The sequence below is a fragment of the Myxocyprinus asiaticus genome, chromosome 38, assembly GCF_019703515.2.
Source record: "Myxocyprinus asiaticus isolate MX2 ecotype Aquarium Trade chromosome 38, UBuf_Myxa_2, whole genome shotgun sequence".
In the NCBI taxonomy this organism is placed as follows: Eukaryota; Metazoa; Chordata; class Actinopteri; order Cypriniformes; family Catostomidae; genus Myxocyprinus; species Myxocyprinus asiaticus.
The window spans coordinates 20,576,695-20,598,176 of record NC_059381.1 but is presented as its reverse complement, the minus strand read 5'-3'; the positions used below and the strand labels follow the sequence as shown (position 1 = coordinate 20,598,176).

Genomic DNA, 21,482 nt, shown 5'->3' with positions numbered 1-21,482 from the left:
TTTTTCCTTAGATGGTTTCTTCAACCCAGAGGTGGTCAAGTACAGACAACTTTGTGCCAGTTCTCAGAAAAAAAGACACATCTACTCCCTTCAGCAGTATTACCACAAATTGCTAAAGCAGATCCTGGTTTCCAGAAAGGTACAGTGAATCACAGACATCACAGAAGAGCTTCTTCAGAGTTCATCAGAGATACCCATCTATGAAGTATGTAATCTTTTTTCTTCATTTTATTGTAGGAGTTGTTGGATTTGGCAGCACGTGGTGGACCTGATCTGGCGGTAAAACGGCGGTATCATGCCCCCTCTCACAAGGAGATGCTGGAGCAGAGGGTCAGACGTCGAGTGGGTCACATAATGACAGAGGTGAAGACAGAGTGTGGTGACAGTAATGTGTCATCTGATGAAGACGGTGGGTGTGATGAAGCATGAAAACAGCATAAATATGCATTTTCGATGATTGGAGTTAATACTACTGTTGATTACAAAGGAGAATTTTATATTTATGTAAGCAGATACTGCCTCTTGGTTGCCTGTCCCTCAGTCACCCTCCTCCCCAACGCCAACTGTCTCTCTCAGGGTGTTACCGAGCCTCTCCACTCAGGACATGAAAACCAGAGGTTGGTACAACCTTTCTAAATACTCTTCCATTTATTAAGTTATAAGAGACCTAATATTATGTCTTTCTTTCCATGTAGACAAGTCTGAGCTGGGTGAAAAGGAACTCAGAGCCATGCTGCACAGACACAAAGAGAAGAGAAAACGACAACCAGTAAGTTTTTCTGAGCTTTATACTCATTGACTTAAGGCATAACTTTAATGACATTGGGTTTAATTAACTTACCATGCATATGCACAAATTTGACAATTTATATACTTTTTTTCCTGTCTAAATGCATTTATTTCCATCTTAGGAAAGAAAAAAAAAGCAATACGTAACAATATAATGCTATATTAACATTTTCAAAACAAAGCCTTCCACAGTATAAAGATAGAAATATTGCACCAATTCAAGTGATAGTAAACATTTCCCAAAGTCCAAGTGGGAGTTTAAATAATTTAAAGAACTAGTCCCCACATAGGTTGCATTTTCATTGCAATGGGCATTAAATCTCTTAAACTCTCATGCTCCACAATATTAATCTGCCGATAGACTGTGGCTATACGCTTTTCTACAACATTTGTGAAGTTGCATTCATGATTCCGTCAGGGCGTCAACTCCACATGAAAAGCACTTGCAGCCAAAAATCTTTTATTCTGCATTTTGGTTATAGTTAAGAATTGGCATGCTTCTGTAGTAATTCAAAATGACCATTACAGGGGCTAAAAAATACTAGATTTCTACCACAGTCCCATCTGGCCTGTTTAGTACCTCAGGCGCTAAGAGGTCCTTTCTCCATCATTTTATCACTGACAGAGAAGCGCTATTGTGTGTGTGTTGTGAAATGTGCGTCAGTGTAATGACTCCGGGCAGACACATTGCAAAATTGTCACCCTTCCAACAAGTATTTGTGCTGGTTAATGCTCTATTAAGGTAAATGCGTTAATCGTGATTAAGAAAAATTAACGCATTTTAATCACATGTATTAATGCGTTAATTCTGACAGCTCTAATATACTGTGTGTGTGTGTATATATATATATGTATATATATATATATATATATATACACACACAGTGCATCCGGAAATTATTCACAGCGCTTCACTTTTTCATGTTACAGCCTTATTCCAAAATGGATTAAATTCATTATTTTCCTCAAAATTCTACAAACAATACCCCATAATGACAACGTGAAAGAAGTTTGTTTGAAATCTTTGCAAATGTATTAAAAATAAAAAATGAAAAAAATCACATGTACATAAGTATTCACAGTCTTTGCTCAATACTTTGTTGAAGCACCTTTGGCACCAATTACAGCCTCAAGTCTTTTTGAGTATGATGCTACAAGCTTGGCACACCTATTTTTGGGCAGTTTCTCCCATTCTTCTTTGCAGGACCTCTCAAGCTCCATCAGGTTGGATGGGGAGCGTCGGTGCACAGCCATTTTCAGATCTCTCCAGAGATGTTGAATCGGGTTCAAGTCTGGGCTCTGGCTGGGCCACTCAAGGACATTCACAGAGTTGTCCCGGAGCCACTCCTTTGTTATCTTGGCTGTGTGCTTAGGGTCGTTGTCCTGTTGGAAGATGAACCTTCGCCCCAGTCTGAGGTCCAGAGTGCTCTGGAGCAGGTTTTCATCAAGGATGTCTCTGTACATTGCTGCATTCATCTTTTCCTCGATCCTGACTAGTCTCCCAGTCCCTGCCGCTGAAAAACATCCCCACAGCATGATGCTGCCACCACCATGCTTCACTGTAGGGATGGTATTGGCCAGGTGATGAGCGGTGCCTGGTTTCCTCCAGACATGACGCTTGCCATTCAGGCCAAAGAGTTCAATCTTTGTTTCTCATGGTCTGAGAGTCCTTCAGGTGTCTTTTGGCAAACTCCAGGCGGGCTGTCATGTGCCTTTTACAGAAGAGTGGCTTCCGTCTGGCCACTCTACCATACAGGCCTGATTGGTGGAGTGCAGCAGAGATGGTTGTTCTTCTGGAAGTTTCTCCTCTCTCCACAGAGAAATGCTGGAGCTCTGTCAAAGTGACTGTCGGGTTCTTGGCCACCTCCCTGACTAAGGCCCTTCTCCCCCGATCGCTCAGTTTGGCCAGGCGGCCAGCTCTAGGAAGAGTCCTGGTGGTTCCAAACTTCTTCCATTTACGGATGATGGAGGCCACTGTGCTCATTGGGACCTTCAATGCTGCAGAAATTTTTCTGTACCCTTCCCCAGATCTGAGCCTCCATACAATCCTGTCTCGGAGGTCTACAGACAATTCCTTGGACTTCATGGCTTGGTTTGTGCTCTGACATGCACTGTTAACTGTGCAACCTTATATAGACAGGTGTGTGCCTTTCCAAATCATGTGCAATCAACTGAATTTACCACAGGTGGACTCCAATCAAGTTGTAGAAACATCTCAAGGATGATCAGTGGAAACAGGATGCACCTGAGCTCAATTTTGAGTGTCATGGCAAAGGCTGTGAATACTTATGTACATGTGATTTATTTTATTTTATTTATTTATTTTTTTATTTTATTTTTTTTTATAAATTTGCAAAGATTTCAAACAAACTTCTTTCACGCTGTCATTATGGGGTATTGTTTGTAGAATTTTGAGGAAAATAATGAATTTAATCCATTTTGTAATAAGGCTGTAACATAACAAAATGTGGAAAAAGTTAAGTGCTGTGAATACTTTCCGGATGCACTGTATGTATGTATGTATATATATATATATATATATTCTATGATATTGAATTATTATATATATATACTGTATTGTGCAAAAGTTTTAGGCTGTTTTAAAAACAAATGTGCATTGTGAGAATGCTTTCAAAAATAATGTTATGAAAAAAATGTTTTTCATCCATTAACTTCATACAAAGTGCAATAAACACAAAAAACTAAATCAATATTTGGTGTGACCACCCTGTGCCTTTAAAACAGCACCACTTGTGCACAGTATTTCAAGGTTGTTGGTAGAAAGGTTGGTCTAAGCATCTTTCTTCTTCATGTAATCCCACACTGACTCGATGATAAGATCCGGGATCAGTGGGGTCTATACCATCTTTAGCAAGACTCCGTGTTCTACTTCTATTCTTTTCAATTTGCAAAAGGAATGTTTGGAAATCTAAAACTTATATTTTCTGTCGACAAAATAAAACAGAAGAAATAATAAAAAAAAAAACCATCTTTAAAACAATTTTTTTTTTAAACATCTAATGTGCCTTAGACTTTTGCACAGTACTGTATACAATGATTATTATTATATTATAAGTCATAATAATTAGTCATTTTTGGTGTCATTTTTAGGATCACCCTGACCTCATGACCTCTGACCTCCATCTTGGTGATATCATGTCACGAGTCAATATTGGAAGAAAAGGATCCATTACGAGTAAGAATGATAAGCTCACTGCTTTCTCAGCGTTGCCTCTCAGAAATTGGGTGCATGTATCATAGCAGCAGCTGAAAAAATACGTGTTCATTGTCTGTTTCTTTGGGCTCTAGCAGTCTTTGACCTCGCCCTGCCTAAGAAGAAAATGAGGGAGGAGAGGAGGAAGAAAAAGATGCGGCCCATTAAAATGGAACCGGAGGAGGTCTGTGAGGTTCAGATATCAGCAGCTTCCATGAACTCAGGGCTTACTGAAACCCCCACTGCTCCTCCACAAAGTGTTAAAGAAGAGTACGTATTTCTACTGTACCAAAAACACTGTGCTTAGAACTCTCAGCCTTTTAAATATTCTGTATTAATCTGTCTCGCATTGTACTCAAGGCCAATGGACGAGTCCCAGAACAGCCCTGACACAGTGGAGGAGATTGCCATCAGCTTTTTTCATTTGCTTGAAGACATCCTCAGGCTTGAAGGCCTAGCGACATGCTCTGTGGTATGTCTACCCCCATTTTATGTAAAGCTACATTTTGAAGGGAAAATTGAAGATAAAAACGATTGCCAAAATGTGTATACGGCTGGGAGATATATAAAATATTCATGATATACTCGCAATGATTTTGCTAGTGATATTGTAAACTTATAATATTAATTTGGTAACACTTTCTATGAAGCCCATATTTATAATCCATTGTAAAGGCATTATAATGTCTCAGTACACCTTATAATTTATAACTTCTCATAAATATTTGTAACCACAATTCAAATACATTATGATACTTACCTTTTCATAGTTATACCTTAGAGTATATTGCATTTTAACACAAGCAACATCCACTTTTATCTGCAAAAGTTATAATGTATTATATATATATATATATATATATATATATATATATATATATATATATATATATATTTTGTAATATATTTAAGCAATATCACACAAGCAGTATGGCCCTACATCAGCACTGCTGTGATTTGGCCGCAGGCCGAGTGCTGTAGGCAATCACAGCAGTGCTGATTTAGGGCACTGTTTTAGCGGCACGAGGGGGACCTACACAATAATAGGCAGGTGGTTTTAATGTTGTGGCTGATCGGTGTGTGTGTGTGTGTGTGTGTGTGTGTGCGTGTGTGTGTGTGTATGTATATATATATATATATATATGTATATATATATATATATATATATATATATATATATATATATATATATATATATATATATATATATATATATATATAATGTATATGTGTGTGTGTGTGTGTATATGACAGTTAGTTCCGTTCCTCAAATCTGATTGGACGAGAGATGTTCCATGAGTACTGATGGTCTCACATCATCAGCACTCGGACGCTTCACTGTGTGTATCACTCCGTGATATATATATTCAGTTGTGCTCAAAAGTTTGCATACCCTTGGAGAATTGGTAATATATGTACCATTTCTAAAGAAAACATGAGTGAGCAGGCAAAACACATTTCTTTTATTTCTTATGGGATTCATATTCAACTGTATGTTATAACAGAATGGCAAAATCATAAAACAAAACATGGCAACAAAGTAAAAAATTAAATGACCCCTGTCAAAAGTCTGCATACCCTTAGTTCTTAATACTGTGTATTGCCCCCTTTAGCATCAATGACAGTGTGCATTCTTTTGTAATAGTTGTCTATGAGTCCCCAAATTCTTGCAGGTGGTATAGCTGTCCATTCGTCTTGGCAAAATGCCTCGAGATCATGCAAAGTCTTTGGTTGTCTTGCATGAACCGCGCGTTTGAGATCTCCCCAGAGTGGCTCGATGATATTAAGGTCAGGAGATTGTGATGGCCACAACAGAACCTTCACCTTTTTCTGCTGTAACCACTGGAGGGTCAACTTGGCCTTGTGCCTAGGGTCATTGTCGTGCTGAAAAGTCCAAGAGCGTCCCATGAGCAGCTTTCGTGCAGAAGAATGCAAATTGTCTGCCAGTATTTTCTGATAACATGCTGCATTCAACTTGCCATCAATTTTCACAAGATTCCCCGTGACTTTAGAGCTCACACACCCCCAAAACATTAATGAGCCACCACCATGCTTCACAGTGGAGATGGTATTCTTTTCACTATAGGCCTTGTTGACCCCTCTCCAAACATAGCACTTATGGTTGTGACAATAAAGCTCTATTTTGGTATCGTCACTCCAAATTACAGTGTGCCAGAAGCTGTGAGGCGTATCAAGATGTTTTCGGGCATATTGTAAACGGGCTTTTTCGACCATGCAGGTCATTTTTGCTCAAGTAACGTCGTATTGTGCTCCTTGAAACAACCACACTGTCTTTTTCCAGAGCAGCCTGTATTTCTCCTGAGGTTACCTGTGGGTTTTTCTTTGTATCCCGAACAATTTTTCTGGCAGTTGTGGCTGAAATCTTTCTTGGTCTACCTGACCTTGGCTTGGTATCAAGAGATCCCCGAATTTTCCACTTCTTAATAAGTGATTGAACAGTACTGACTGGCATTTTCAAGGCTTTGGATATCTTTTTATATCCTTTTCCATCTTTATAAAGTTCCATTACCTTGTTACGCAGGTCTTTTGACAGTTCTATTCTGCTCCCCATGGCTCAGTATCTAGCCTGCTCAGTGCATCCACGTGAGAGCTAACAAACTCATTGACTATTTATACACAGACCTCAATTGCAATTTAAAAAGCCACAGGTGTGGGAAATTAACCTTTAATTACCATTTAAACCTGTGTGTCACCTTGTGTGTCTGTAACAAGGCCAAACATTCAAGGGTATGTAAACTTTTGATCAGGGCCATTTGGGTGGTTTCTGTTATCATTATGATTTAAAAAGGAGCCAAACAACTATGTGATAATAAATGGCTTCATATGATTACTATCCTTAAAAGACAGTTTTTTTGCATGATCAGTCATATTTTCAAAGTCAATGCCAAAATTTCACAATTTCTGCCAGGGTATGCAAACTTTTGAGCACAACTGTATATAGACAGTTGAAGTCAGAAGTTTACATACACCTAATCCAAATACAATTAAACTCAGTTTTTCACACATCCTGACATTTAATCTTAGAAAACATTCCCTGTCTTAGGTCAGTTAGGATCACTATTTTCAGAATGTGAAATGTCCAAATAATAGTACAGAGAATGATTTATTTCAGCTTTGCTGGAATTTTGGCCCATTCCTCCAGACAGAACTAGTGTAACTGAGTCAGGTTTGTAGGCCTCCTTGCTCGCACACACTTTTTCAGTTCTGCCCACACATTTTCTATCAGATTGAGGTCAGGGCTTTGTGATGGCCACTGCAATATCTTGACTTTGTTGTCCTTAAGCCATTTTGCCACAAATCTGGAGGTATGCTTGGGGTCATTGTCCATTTGGAAGACCCATTTGCAACCGAGCTTTAACTTCATGGATGATGTCTTGAGATGTTGCTTCAATATATCCACAACATTTTCCTTCCTCATGATGCCATCTATTTTGTGAAGTGCACCAGTCCCTCCTGCAGCAAAGCACCCCCACAACATGATGCTGTCACCCCCATGCTTCACAGTTGGGATGGTGTTCTTCGGCTTTCAAGCGTCAGCCTTTTTCTTCCAAACATAACGACGGTCATTATGGCCAAAAAGTTAAATTTTTGTTTCATCAGACCAGAGGACATTTCTCCAAAAAGTAAGATCTTTGTCCCCATGTGCACTTGCAAACTGTAGTCTGGCTTTTTTATGGCAGTTTTGGAGCATTGGCTTCTTTCTTGCTGAGCAGCCTTTCAGGTTATGTCGATAAAGGGCTCATTTTACTGTGGATATAGATACTTGTCTACTTGTTTACTTCAGCATCTTCACAAGGTCCTTTGCTGTTGTTCTGGGATTGATTTGCACTTCGCACCAAACTACATTCATCTCTAGGAGACAGAATGTGTCTCCTTCCTGAGAGGTATGATGGCTGCATGGTTCCATGGAGTTTATGCTTGCATACTACTGTTTGTACAGATGAACGTGGTAGCTTCAGGCATTTGGAAATTGCTCCCAAGGATGGACCAGACTTATGGAGGTCCTTAATTTGTTTTCTGAGGTCTTGGCTGATTTATTTTGATTTTCACATGATGTCAAGCAAAGAGGCACTGAGTTTGAAGATAGGCCTTAAAATACATCCACAAGTACACCTCTAGTTCAGTACACCTCTTTTCAGAAACTAATTGGATACTTGCCTGAAGGCTTGACATCATTTTCTGGAATTTTCCCAGCTGTTTAAAGGCATTGTTAACTTAATGTATGTATTTTCATATAGTCAAATAAAAGTTGCCATAGATGTGGCTGTCTTGTCAGGCACTTCTCATGCACCTTACAGTCGAGCTGATCCCACAAAAGCTCAATGGGGTTAAGATGTATAACACTCTTTTCCAATTATCTGTTGTCCAATGTCTGTGTTTCTTTGCCCACATTTCTTTTTGTTTTTCTGTTTCAAAAGTGGCTTTTTCTTTGCAATTCTTCCCATAAGGCCTGCACCCCTGAGTCTTCTCTTTACTGTTGTACATGAAACTGGTGTTGAGCGGGTACAATTCAATGAAGCTGTCAGCTGAGGACATGTGAGGCATCTATTTCTCAAACTAGACACTCTGATGTACTTATCCTCTTGTTTAGTTATACATCTGGCCTTCCACATCTCTTTCTGTCCTTGTTAGAGCCAGTTGTCCTTTGTCTTTGAAGACTGTAGTGTACACCTTTGTATGAAATTTTTAGTTTTTGGGCAATTTCAAGCATTGTATAGCCTTCATTCCTCAAAACAATTATTGACTGATGAGTTTCTAGAGAAAGCTGTTTCTTCTTTCCATTTTTGTCCTAATATTGACCTTAAGACATGCCAGTCTATTGCATACTGTGGCAACTCAAAAACAAACACAAAGACAATGTTAAGTTTCATTTAACAAACCAAATAGCTTTCATCTGTGTTTGTTATAATGGCAAGTGATTTTCTAGTACCAAATTAGCAATTTAGCATGACTATTCAAGGATAAGGTGTTGGAGTGATGGCTGCTGGAAATTGGGCCTGTCTAGATTTGATCAAAAATGACTTTTTTCAAATAGTGATGGTGCTGTTTTTTACATCAGTAATGTCCTGACTATATTTTGTGATCAGTTGAATGGCACTTTGGTGAATTAAATTACCAATTTCCTTCGAAACGGCAAAATCTGTACATTATTCCAAACTTTTGGCCTCCAGTGTATGTATGTGTGTGTGTGTGTGTGTGTGTGTGTGTGTATGTGTGTGTGTGTGTGTGTGTGTATGTATGTATGTGTGTGTGTATATATATATATATATATATATATATATATATATATATATATATATATATATATATATATATACACACACACACTATCAGTCAAAAGTTTTGAAACACTTACTCATTCTTTATTATAATTATTTTCTTTTTCACATTTTAGAATAATAGTAAAGTCATCAAAACTATGGAATAACATAAATGGAACTATGGGAATTATGTTGTGACTAAACAAAATCCAAAATAAATCAAAACTGTGTTATATTTTAGCATCTTCAAAGTAGTCACCCTTTGCCTAGAATTTGCAGACATGTACTCTTGACATTTTCTCAACCAGCTTCTTGAGGTATCACCCTGGGATGCTTTTTAAACAGTATTGAAGGAGTTCCCATCTATGTTAGGCACTTATTGGCTGCTTTTCTTTCTTTTTTGGTCCAAGTCATCAATTTCAAAACATTTTTTTATTTTTATTAATTTTAGTTTTATAATGAAATAAATTAATATGGTGGCACAAATATATTTTTGTCTACAAAACTAATTTCAAGCATTTAAGCATATGCCTTCAGATCAAAAGATTTTTAAGATCATGAGAAACATTTCAGTCGTGTTTCAAAAGTTTTGATCGGTAGTGTGTGTATGTATATGTGTATGTGTAATGTATTGTGTGGTACAAGTTTATGTTATGGCTGTTTATAAGAAGATATTGCGTTTGTAACTTTTATTTAAAGCAGGCAATGCCCACTTATAATATGATCATGTCATAAGGCCTTTTGACTGTATACACTATACAGCACTTATATGATTAACTTTATTAGCTTCTGCTGCGTTAACATTGGATGTTGCTTGTGTTTAATGCATTATACTCTTAAGAATAATTATGAATAGGGGAAGTCTTATAATGTATTATAACTTTAGTTATAATTATTTATGAAAAGTTATAACTTATTATAAGGTGTATTATGAGATATTATGAATAGAGTATAATGCATGTTTAAAGCCTTTACAATGCAATACAATTATGGGCTTCATAGAAAGTGTTGCCATTAATTATATATGAATATCTCAATGATTTTCTTGTGCTTTTTGTTTGGGCATTACATTTCCAAAAAACAAAAACATCCCAGTTGGCTAGTTTTGTGTCTGAGTTGTTCTAATAGCATCTCTGATTTAAACTTCATATGCAAAAATGCCGATAGATTTGGAAAGATCAATTTATTTCTATAAATTAGTTCAAACTGGCTGTTCAGATTTGTTTGTATCATCACTCAAAAAAGCTCATGGAAATCTCTGCAAGGCATTTTTCCTATATTAAATCATTTGTTAAAATATGTAAGTACATATTACTGTTTTTTTTGCTATGTATTATATTGCTGCATATAAATGAAAATTACTAGGCTAAATGTAATTCTTGTTTTAATGTTAATTTAGTGAGAGAAAAAATCAGTGTGGAAAATATCCATTATTATTTTTAACAAGATTTTTATTCATATATCCTTAACCAGATAGAACAGGGTGTTGTGATTGTCCTTCTTATTGTCACACTCAGTTGGAGGAGAAAGTCCAGCAGTGGCAGTCATCCCCAGCCAGCACACTCAACCCCTGGTTCTCTTTGGCCCTCTGCTGGTCAGATTTGGTCATGCCTGCTCTACAGTTTCTAGCTGGAGAAAGCAAATGTAAGTCTAACTATGATTTCTGATGAAAGGTTATGGTTCACTGCAGCCAATCTGTATAGATTCAGATTTGTGATTGATATTTCTGTTTTTCTGCAGCTGGTGTGTTGTCTCTGCCCAGTGGATTCACACCTTTAGTGGAATTCATAGAACACTCCCAGCAATGGAAATGGATGGGTAAGATGATCTCCCCTGTAGTATTTCTTCTCCTTGAAATATCAGCTACTGAGTTATTGAAGGTTACATATACTGTAATTTTCCTTCACAAGTCTGACATCTTCCATTGTATTCTGTAAGTGCTTTACAGAAAGGTCAAACAAAGAAGATATACTCTCTCAAACATGTTAGATGTATAAGGTCAAAAGTTTGGACACACCTACTTAAAATTTTCCATACGTAGACAGAATTTCTCTTTGTTTAAAAAATATTTTAAAGCATAAGCCTATAGATCAAAAAAGTTTTTAAGATCATGAGAAACATAAATTCGTTCAAGTGTGTCCAAACCTTTTACTGGATGTGTACTAGGGATGTAACGGTATGAAAACATCACAAAAAATACCTCGATATCACGGTATTATGGTGCTTATCTTATAAACCTTTAATTTTAGGTTTGTTACATGTCTGATAAACACACAGATTTTTAGTTATAACAAGTTCTTTAACTTTATTTTTTATTTCTTTAGAACACTTTCTTAATCACATGACATAAGATAATCATAAAACAAGTTTAAAAAAAAGGTAAAAAAAAATTTTTTTGCAATAAGTCAAATGGTTTTTAATATAATTGAAAAATGTAAAATGTCAAATCAGATTCATACTCGATATCAAGTCAGGGTAGGTTGTGATGCTAAAAGTAAGCATATTTATGTTTTCTGTGCTGAGGCGGAGCGTTGTTTTAAGCATAAACCTTGCTGAATTTTGATAAATTACCCTGAAAACACAACATTATATTATATAGTGTAAATATATTGTGTAAAAGAAATCAAGTTAATGTATCTTGAGAAAAATATTTTTTGCAGTCTAATTGAGCCAAACAAGATACATTTGTGACCTGCTCCAACAAAATGAGATAAAAGGATTTTAATTTTATTTTTAAAAAAAATTTGAATCATGAAATTCACAAATGTTATTTTGACAGTCTTTACCATGACCACCAATCACTGTTTTTGCCTCAAGTTGGAGCAGCGTCACTGAGCAACACTCATGGCCCGCGGGTGTATCATTGTATGTACATTATTACAAGTAGCACAAAATGGAAAATATCAGAGATTTTAAAAGATACAGTATACATTACTAAAATGTTTAATCTGCATGCCAAATCTGTGTTTCAACCACGGGGAGTCGGCTTGTCATCTAACGCGTGACATTTATCTCATCTAATGCCCGTAGTTCATTATTTGACTAGAACAATACATTCGAGAGGAGTATATTGCCAGAATGTTATTACATTTGTGCATTAATTTGTATATATGTGATTTATATATTTTACTTAATGTGTTATTGATGGCATTCAAAATGCATTTTGGGGACAAAATGACCCAAAATGATGGATCAGGTCACATTTGTAGGTAATATATTGTTTTACCACAGTAAATTTGACTTTCGTGGATTTTATTATTTTGCAAATACATCATTGCCTTAGTCTTTCAAAATGTTACAGATAAGCACTTATGTATTCTATGAATGGGTGTATATATATATATATATATATATATATATATATAGATAGATATATAGATAGATAGATAGATAGATAGATAGATATAGATAATATGTTTGTTTTTTTTGGGGGGAGGGGGGGATTTTTCCCCTTTTTCTCCCAATTTGGAATGCCCAATTCCCTATGTGCTTTTAAGTCCTTGTGGTCGCGTAGTGATTCGCCTCAGTCCGGGTGGCGGAGGATGAATCCCAGTTGCCTCTGCGTCTGAGACCATCAACCCATGCATCTTATCACCTGGCTTGTTGAGCGTGTTGCCATGGAGACATCGCGCGTGTGGAGGCTTCACTCCATCCACCGCGGCAACCACGCTCATGTCACCACGCGCCCCACCGAGAACGAACCACATTATAGCGACCACGAGGAGGTTACCCCATGTGACTCTACCCTCCCTAGCAACCAGGTCAATTTGGTTGCTTAGGAGACCTGGCTGGAGTCACTTAGCACGCCCTGGGTAGCCAGCGTATTTTACCTCTGAGCTACCCAGGCCCCCCCAGGGGATCTATATTTTTTTAATTGATTACCAGACAGTTCACGGAGTTTTTCGCTTACATTCATGTCCACAAATTCAGTGGGATGGTGCTCTCGGAGATGGTGCTTCATGTTTGAAGTGTTTCCCGACTGAGCCGACACTTTTCTCCGACACATTTTGCAAATAGGGTGTCCGTCAACACAGATGTTGCCTCTTGTGTCTTTTAAATAACCGAAATACTCCCACACAGCAGACTTTAACCGCTTAGGTGGGGGGAAAAGAGGCTCCTCCGTGTCCGACATTTCGTTCTACACAGCGCTCATGTGCTGCTGTCCATTGGTCTGTGACAAGACGTGACTTTTTCATCTTTCATTTAAACATTTTTTATTTAAACAAATGTATTTTTTATTATTAAATGAACCATTAGTAAATGGAAATATAATTAATTTACTTTTTTAAAATTTATATGTATATATATTTATATATATAATTTTTTTCACACAATACCGTCATTAAGGAAAAGTCAAAGGTATGGAAACCATCTGTTTTTAATACTACGGTATACCATCATACCGTCATACCATTACATCCCTATTGTGTACATTTCTTTATATTGTTCTGTACAGGCCCAAGTCAGGATGGAGACAAAGATCTGAGTGCCCTGTGCCAGTTGTGGCTGGAATCAAAGGATCACATGGTCATCAAGGTATTAAACAGCTTCCACACTTTTCCAAGTAACATGTCATGATGACACACTCCTCCATTTCTCATTCTGTGTTTGTTTTACAGCAGGAGGGGGAGGAAACTGCAGAACTGACTCCTCCAACTCCAAGAGTGTGAGTTTGACTGTGGCCTACAGTGTGTTTACTTAACACAGTGATCATCAAACTTCAATACAAAGATTGCTTTGTCTTTTTACTTCATGCCGTTTTTTCTGCTGTTTATTAGTTGGACAGACTATGTGGTGAGGCCTAGTACAGGAGAAGAAAGGCATGTTTTTCAAGAGCAGGTTAGTGTCAATTGAGCACATACCATGATTTGACTGATAAGAAAAAATTTATTTGTTATTTAACTAAGGATGCGTGTTGTCAACCGCATTGTTGCAGTGCTTGCGGAATGTAGTTTGTTATTTCTGTTTCTCAGAAGTGTGTCTGTGTAACAGGAGCAGCAACGTTATGATCAGCCACACAAAGCCTTCACTTACCGAATGCACGGCTTTGAGTCTGTGGTGGGACCAGTCAAGGGAGTTTTCGACAAGGAGACATCACTCAATAAAGCACGAGAGCACTCTTTACTGCGATCAGACCGACCAGCCTATGTCACCATACTGTCTCTTGGTAACTACTGGGTGCTCTTTAAGAATTGCAGTTTTGTTTAGTAAATCAGGACCCGTTTTCCTGCTGTTTTTGGTGTCAGTTCCTCTAAATCAGTGGTTCCCAACCTTTTTCTCAGGGGATCCCTTTTTCAGATGCTTCACAACCTCTGCACCCATTCAAAATAGCACTTAATTTATGCACACATCCACACATTTTATTAAATAGAATCAAGCTAACTTTTGTATATGTGCTTATAACAAAAAATATTTTGAGATCAAAGCATATACTTGTAAATGCACTTAAATTGCACATGGACATGTTATTATTAACATATCAAATTACATGGAATTTTATCTTTTCCAGGATCCGTGTGCATTTCTTTAGAAAGGAGTGTTATGTCAGATGTTATTTTAATGATAACAAATGTCATTGCATACTTTCAATCTGAAAACAAACCAAAGATTTTCTATTTCATACAGTAGCAATATTCTGTATGTTATTTAGCTGTGGGCATGTATTAGGGGCCATTAAAACACGACATGTTCTTGTTTTTAAAACAATCTAGGAAATAAGCGCTGATAATTTGATTGTGGCTACAAGTGAAATCACAAACAGTTCCCCTAAAATCAAGTAGACTTGGTGGGGAAACCCTGCTCTAAATAATATCAATTCATTCAAGAACTCAGAAAGAAATATCAGATCTCAAAGTATTCATATTGTTGAATTGAGGTCATATAGAGAAAAAACAAAGGATTGTGCTTGTTTTTTCTGTTTGTATCACACAGTGAGGGATGCTGCTGCCAGGCTGCCTAATGGAGAAGGTACCAGAGCGGAGATCTGTGAATTACTCAAGGACTCTCAGTTCCTAGCCCCTGATGTCACCAGTGCACAGGTCAAACACACAATTCATGTTGTCATAATTACCCTTATAACATATTAGTCACTGTCATAGTCATCCGCTTTGTCTTTTTTGTAGGTGAACACGGTGGTAAGTGGCGCCCTTGACCGCCTCCATTACGAGAAAGATCCTTGCGTGAAATACGACATCGGCCGCAAGCTGTGGATCTACCTCCACAGGGACAGGAGCCAGGAGGAGTTTGGTAAGCAATTCTATACAGTGCTGCATGTGCATTGCGTAAACAGTCATTCTTGTCACAAAAAGGGTTTCATTGCCACAAGCATTAAGCAGATCATGAGAGAGAATGAGTACCTGTTAGTGTTGACACATCACACTAATGTAGCTCATGTACAGCTGTAGTGTACACGTGCCAGAGTAGTAGAACAGGTTTAGTGCTGAGAAGGCCATATCAGGTTTCCATATGCTGATGTTTGTAAATATGTTTAAGAAAAGTCATGAAGAGGATGAGATGGATTAGTTAAGAGTCGTTCCTAGGGTTGGCTCAATAACAAAAATTTGGCTCTGGTTGATACAAAATATTAATACAAAAATAATGCTTTAATCAACAAATAAATTAAGCCTCCAACAATGAATTCAATGCAATTGCTTACAAGTACAAACAGATAGTAGGAAGAATGTAGAAAATGCGCAATAGATTTGCATGTCATATAAAAGGAACTTACCCAATATGTGAATAATGGGCAGATATGGCCCATCTTTAAATCAAGCAGGGTTGTAGCATAAACAGCTATCAATTAATGGCTTATAACACTTATGATAAAATGGTCATCACTAGGGCTGGGTATTGATACAGATTCGATTTAGATTCACAAGCTCTTGATTCGATTTCGATTCGATTTTTATTCATATGGGTATGGGTCCCTTTTGCTTACGTATGAGATAAATTAACTCCCAGCTAATACTGTTAATTACACTGTGTAAAAAGGTTCTTGTACTCTCTCAAGGAGGAAGCGGGGGCCAGGTGAACAGTTCTTGTAATTCTTTATTTTTGATACTTTTTAGTATACACACACTAATTGCTTTTCAGCACTGCTGATCACACGCACAGTCAGGTTTGTATGTCTCTCTCTCCCTCCGGCGGCCTGGATTGCCCTTTAAATCCCTCTGCTCTCACTGCAAACACAAAACAGCTGTTAGAGGTGATTTCCCACAGGTATTGATCCTTACCCTACTCACTCTCTCGGCCTCGCTCTCCACAGACGTTGCTCGGCCACGCACCCATCACCACATACCCCCATTGCCTGACTCAGGCCGGGGAGCTATCAGGCCTGTCACTTACTCCCCCCATTCCTGGAGAGGAAATTCGCAACAGCAATCTGCGCCCCCGGCCTGAGGACCACCTCGATCTTAAACGGCTGGAGAGCTAGATACCAACGGGTGATCCGCGCGTTGGCATCCCTCATGTGATGGAGCTACTGGAGCGGGGTGTGGTCCAAACAGAGGGTGAAAGCAGATCCCAACAGATAGTACTGGAGGGTAAGGACCGCCCACTTGATGGCCAAACACTCTTCCTCGATTGTGCTGTACTTAGTTTCTCTCATCGAGAGCTTGCGACGAATGTACAACACAGGGCGTTCCTCCCCCTCCACCATCTGGGACAGTACCGCTCCCAACCCCCGTCTGATGCATTCATCTGCAAGATAAAAGGGAGAGAGAAGTCAGGAGAGTGCAATAACGGCCCACCGCAGAGTGACACGGCTCCGTTCACTGGACTGGATCTGGTGCCCCCTTTTTAATAAGATCAGTCAGCGGGCTGGTGACGGGCGAATCATGGCACAAACCTCCGATAATAGCCAGCCAGCCCCAGGAACTGTCTCACCTCATTGGTCTTAGGTCTCGGGCATGCGGTCTGAGGATTCTGTCCATGAGCCGCTAAAACGTAGCTGTACGTTAGCCAAACGGTGTGGAAAATGTAGTTTTTTTTAATGGGACATGGGAGTTAAGGGGATCTGCCAATATCCCTTTGTTAAATCCAGTGTCGAATAAAAGTGAGCTGTGCCTAACCGATCGAGCAGTTCATCAATCCGTGGCAGCGGGTACGCATCAAACTTAGACACCACATTGACTTTTCTATAATCCACACAGAATCGGACTGAGCCGTCTCTCTTCGGACCTAGGGATGTGCACTACGACTAATTTGACTGTCGTTTAAACGGAAGTTTTGTAACCGACTAGTCGACTAGTCTAAAGACAAACCAACCTTCGGAAAACAGTAAAAAAAAAAAAAAAATAAATAAAAAAAGTTTTTATGGGACCCATTTAAAATACTTAATCTATCCGACGCTAAATTCCACTGAAAAGGGGCATTTATCTGCGACGTGCTCGCCTTGCATTATGATCATTGTACATTAAATATAGAACACGACACGCATTCACCTTTAGCGAGTACAGGTTTATTTATTGAAAACAACTGAATGAATAGTGCAGGATCAATGGAACAACCCTAAAAGCCTGTTCTAAATGGAAATCACCAAGTAAAAGTTACTTAACATATTAAAACAGTCAGGACATTGTTGAAAATAATTAACAGGTAGACTAAGCCAAATCTATGAGAGAGAAAAAAATGCAGTGAAAAGTTGCGCGTATTTCACAACGTGCAGTCATGCATTAACCATTGATCTAATATGACAGCTGTTCGGTAAAGAACGCTAACCAATAACAGTTACGATGTAAAAAAAAAAAAAAGAAAAAAGTAGCTATAGGATAGAAAAAATAGGCCTGTGATGTAGCCTACTATAAACCTAATGTATTCTAAACATGACATGCACACAGAAGATAAAAGATAGTTTAACCCATTAAGCAGTCGGCACCTCGTTGAAAATAGCCTTCTTAATCAGCTGATTAAAAAAATGACATACCTAGTCTTAAACAGTTATTTTCTAGGCTACTTACTCAAAAGCATACATTTTTTGATTAGTAAAATTAACCCGTCGACATGGTCCGGTGAAAGACGGGACTTGACTCACCTGAGGCGATTATCCTGCGCTTGAAAAAGCCTGCTCAGTGGAAAAATAACGTACAAGCATGCACAGATGTAAAGAAGACTCAAATGTTAAAACATCCTTAGGGTCTTTCAAAAATTTGGAAAGCCGATTCCTGCACCACCGAAGTGATTTCATAACTACTTTGCTGAGTTTGCTTGTCTAGCGAGAGGACATTTTCCTGCGCGCGCCGCGAGTGAGAGAAAGAAGCAGCACGCGCAGCCTGAAGTGAAATTAAACTCTGTATCTGCTCCAGATCCTCTTTTAAAATACTGTTTGTATTATTAATTCTATTTAAAATATGTAACATTAATATCACAGTAATTTAAGTGCAGCCTCTGTTAAAATATAAAGCCAAACGTAAATGTGTAAAAATTATGATCAGTTTAATGGGAGAAATATTAGCCGACTAGTAATTCCAGTGTCGACTAGCAGCATCAGAACCGTTTAGTCGACTAGTCTCGCACATCCCAATTTGGAACCAACACCACCGGGCTGGCCCAGACACTGTGGGATTCTTCTATTATCCCATTACCCCATATCCAGCATGGCCTTTAACTCTTCCTGAACCACTTTGTTGTGTTTGGGTAATCGGTAGGGACAACTGCATACCACTACCCCTGGGGTCGTTTCGATATGGTGCTCAATGAGATTCGTATGACCGGGGAGGCGAGAACACATCGGAGAATTCTCCTTGCAACCTGGCAACCTCTGTGATTTGTGACGGTGAGAGGTGGTCTCCGCAAGTGACCGGGGTGACTTGATCAGTGGCTTTTAAGTTCACCTCCAGTCCGAGCTCCTCGCTCTCCAGAACCACCATCGCCAAAGTCACGAGGACCACCTTTCTCCATGGTTTTAGGAGATTGAGGTGGTAAATCTGACATGCTCCGCCTCTATCCATTAGTTTAAACTCATAATCGATTTCCCAGACTCGCCATGTGACCTCAAAGGGCCCTTGCCACTTGGTGAGTAATTTAGAGCTCGATGTGGAGAGTAATGCAAGAACTTTTATCTCCCGGTGCAAATTCCCGTTGATGAGTACACCATTCCCGTAGCCGAGTACACCATTATTCAGCTGGCTTTGATGTTCTTGAGCCTGGAGCAAATTCTCCTGTGTTAATTGCCCTAGTGTGTGGAGTGTTGCTCTCAGGTCAAGAACATATTGAATTTGCTGTTTGAAGGTCCCTCCTCTCCATGCTTCCTTAGGACATCGAGCATGGCTTTCCTTAAGTCGGGCTGCAAGTTGTGCCTCCCCGGTCAGCAGCGACAAGAGATGGACTGTCCATTGCATTGGTGGCCATTTCTGCGCTCTGGCCGTGTGTTTGAACAGCTCCAGGAATGCTTCCACGTTATCCTGAGCTCCCATCTTAGCAAGCATCTTGTCTGGGCCCACTGCTGCCGGGGTCGAAATGGAAGCCCTCTCCTGGGGCAACAAGCTCCGCAACGCCCGCCGGTCCTCTGCTTGGGCCTGAAGGAGCACCTTAAAGTAGTGTTCCTGCTCCTTCCGTAGCTCCATGAGGGCCTGGTGTTGATGAACCCGATGAATCTCGGCATTGTTGTCCTGGAATATGCCCGTGCAGTCAGGGAAGGAAAAATCCATTGAAAAGAATAATCTGGTCATTCAGTACATTCTGGTAGTCAGCTAACTTCATTTTACTGCCGCATAACATTGCTAAGCCTAGACCTGACCAACTGAATCAACCCCAGATCATAACACTGCCTACAGAGGCTTGTACAGAGGGTACTATGCATGACGGGTGCATCACTTCATGCGCCTCCCTTCTTACCCTGATGCACCCATCGCTTTGGAGTAGGGTAAATCTGGACTCATCAGACCACATTACCTTTTTCCATTGCTCCACAGTCCAATCTTTATGCTCCCTAGCAAATTGAAGTAGTTTTTTTCTGATTAGCCTCACTATCAAGTGGCTTTCTTGTGGCCACACAGCTGTTTAGTCCTAATCCTGTAAATTCTCATCGCATTGTGCATGTGGAAATTATACTTTCACTATTAAACATAGCGGTGAGTTCTACTGATATTTTTTTCCAACCACATTTCTTCTGTGAAGCTGATGGTTCACCACTATCCTTCCAGGTTTTAATAATGCATTGGACAGTTCTTCCAGTGATATTCCAGTGATTTCAGCAATCTCCTTAGTTGTTTTCTTTGCTTGATGCAGGCCAATAATTTTCCCCTTCTGAAACACAGTAACATTTTTTCCACGACCACGGGATATGTCTTCTGACATAGTTGTTTAAGAAATGAGAAGCTACACACTGCATCAGCTAGGGTTAAAAGAACTGTTGTCAGCTGAAACATTAATCACTGCAATAATGATCCAATCATAGGCTCTTAAGTATCTACTTATTTAAATCCAAACAGTGACTTTTTCTTTTGGCCAGGTAGTGCATACAGGAGACCTTCGAACTAGGTACAAAATATTTATTTTACTAATTATATTTGATTAGGCTTTTTAAAAATGAACAAATCAATGTATTCAATCAATAAATAAGATATTATATTTCATATATTATTTTTTGTTACATGTTTATTGCATAATTTATACTATTTACAAGTATTTACATTGATTTGTTGAACGCATGCTAAAACCGTTACTGTTTCTTTAACAAAACCGACATTTCTGTAAAGAGCATCTGTAGATGAATTAATGTTAACGAGAGAGGATTCAAATGGCTTTATCTCATTTGTGCTATGCATGATTAGAATTACATGTTTATTTTTTGTTGTTTTTGATCAACAACTGACTGTAAAGAACAGATAGGGTATTAAAAGAGACATTATTTAATGCCAAATGGGTTGCATGGATCTCGTCTTTGGACACATACAGAACAACATTTAACGCACTGTGAAAGGATATCGCTGCTGAATACTCCTCCACTATACTACCCATTACTGGTAAGTAAAATGTAAACATTTACCAGCCAGTTGCCAAATATATACATTTTAGTCACATAGCGCAAAATTTGGTTGCAAATGTGAAAGATTTACTCTCATTGTAGTAGAGGGTTGCGCATAGAGTAAAAGATCAATCTTAGGATTTAAAAATCGATATCGAGATCATTCAAATGAAGATATGAAGTTCGATTTTTACCAACCCCTACTCATCACAAGTCAAGGTACGCATCAAGG

At 38.7% G+C, this 21,482-nt stretch overlaps 1 protein-coding gene across 2 annotated transcripts in view; it reads left to right on the top strand.

Moving 5' to 3' along the window:
* The window catches only part of nfrkb (nuclear factor related to kappaB binding protein), a 35,065-nt gene that overhangs the window by 4,440 nt on the left and 9,143 nt on the right, over positions 1-21,482 (top strand). Inside the window, exons 4-18 of one of the 2 annotated variants that reach the window (XM_051676868.1) lie at positions 12-139; positions 238-409; positions 513-617; positions 696-769; positions 3,901-3,985; positions 4,102-4,273; positions 4,364-4,475; positions 10,803-10,929; positions 11,026-11,103; positions 13,742-13,821; positions 13,905-13,951; positions 14,064-14,124; positions 14,278-14,452; positions 15,217-15,323; positions 15,408-15,531. In XM_051676868.1, coding sequence (XP_051532828.1) covers positions 12-139; positions 238-409; positions 513-617; positions 696-769; positions 3,901-3,985; positions 4,102-4,273; positions 4,364-4,475; positions 10,803-10,929; positions 11,026-11,103; positions 13,742-13,821; positions 13,905-13,951; positions 14,064-14,124; positions 14,278-14,452; positions 15,217-15,323; positions 15,408-15,531 — 1,647 coding nt within the window. Of the gene's footprint in view, positions 1-11; positions 140-237; positions 410-512; positions 618-695; positions 770-3,900; positions 3,986-4,098; positions 4,274-4,363; positions 4,476-10,802; positions 10,930-11,025; positions 11,104-13,741; positions 13,822-13,904; positions 13,952-14,063; positions 14,125-14,277; positions 14,453-15,216; positions 15,324-15,407; positions 15,532-21,482 lie in introns of both variants that reach the window. The other variant, XM_051676867.1, reaches the window with a different exon arrangement.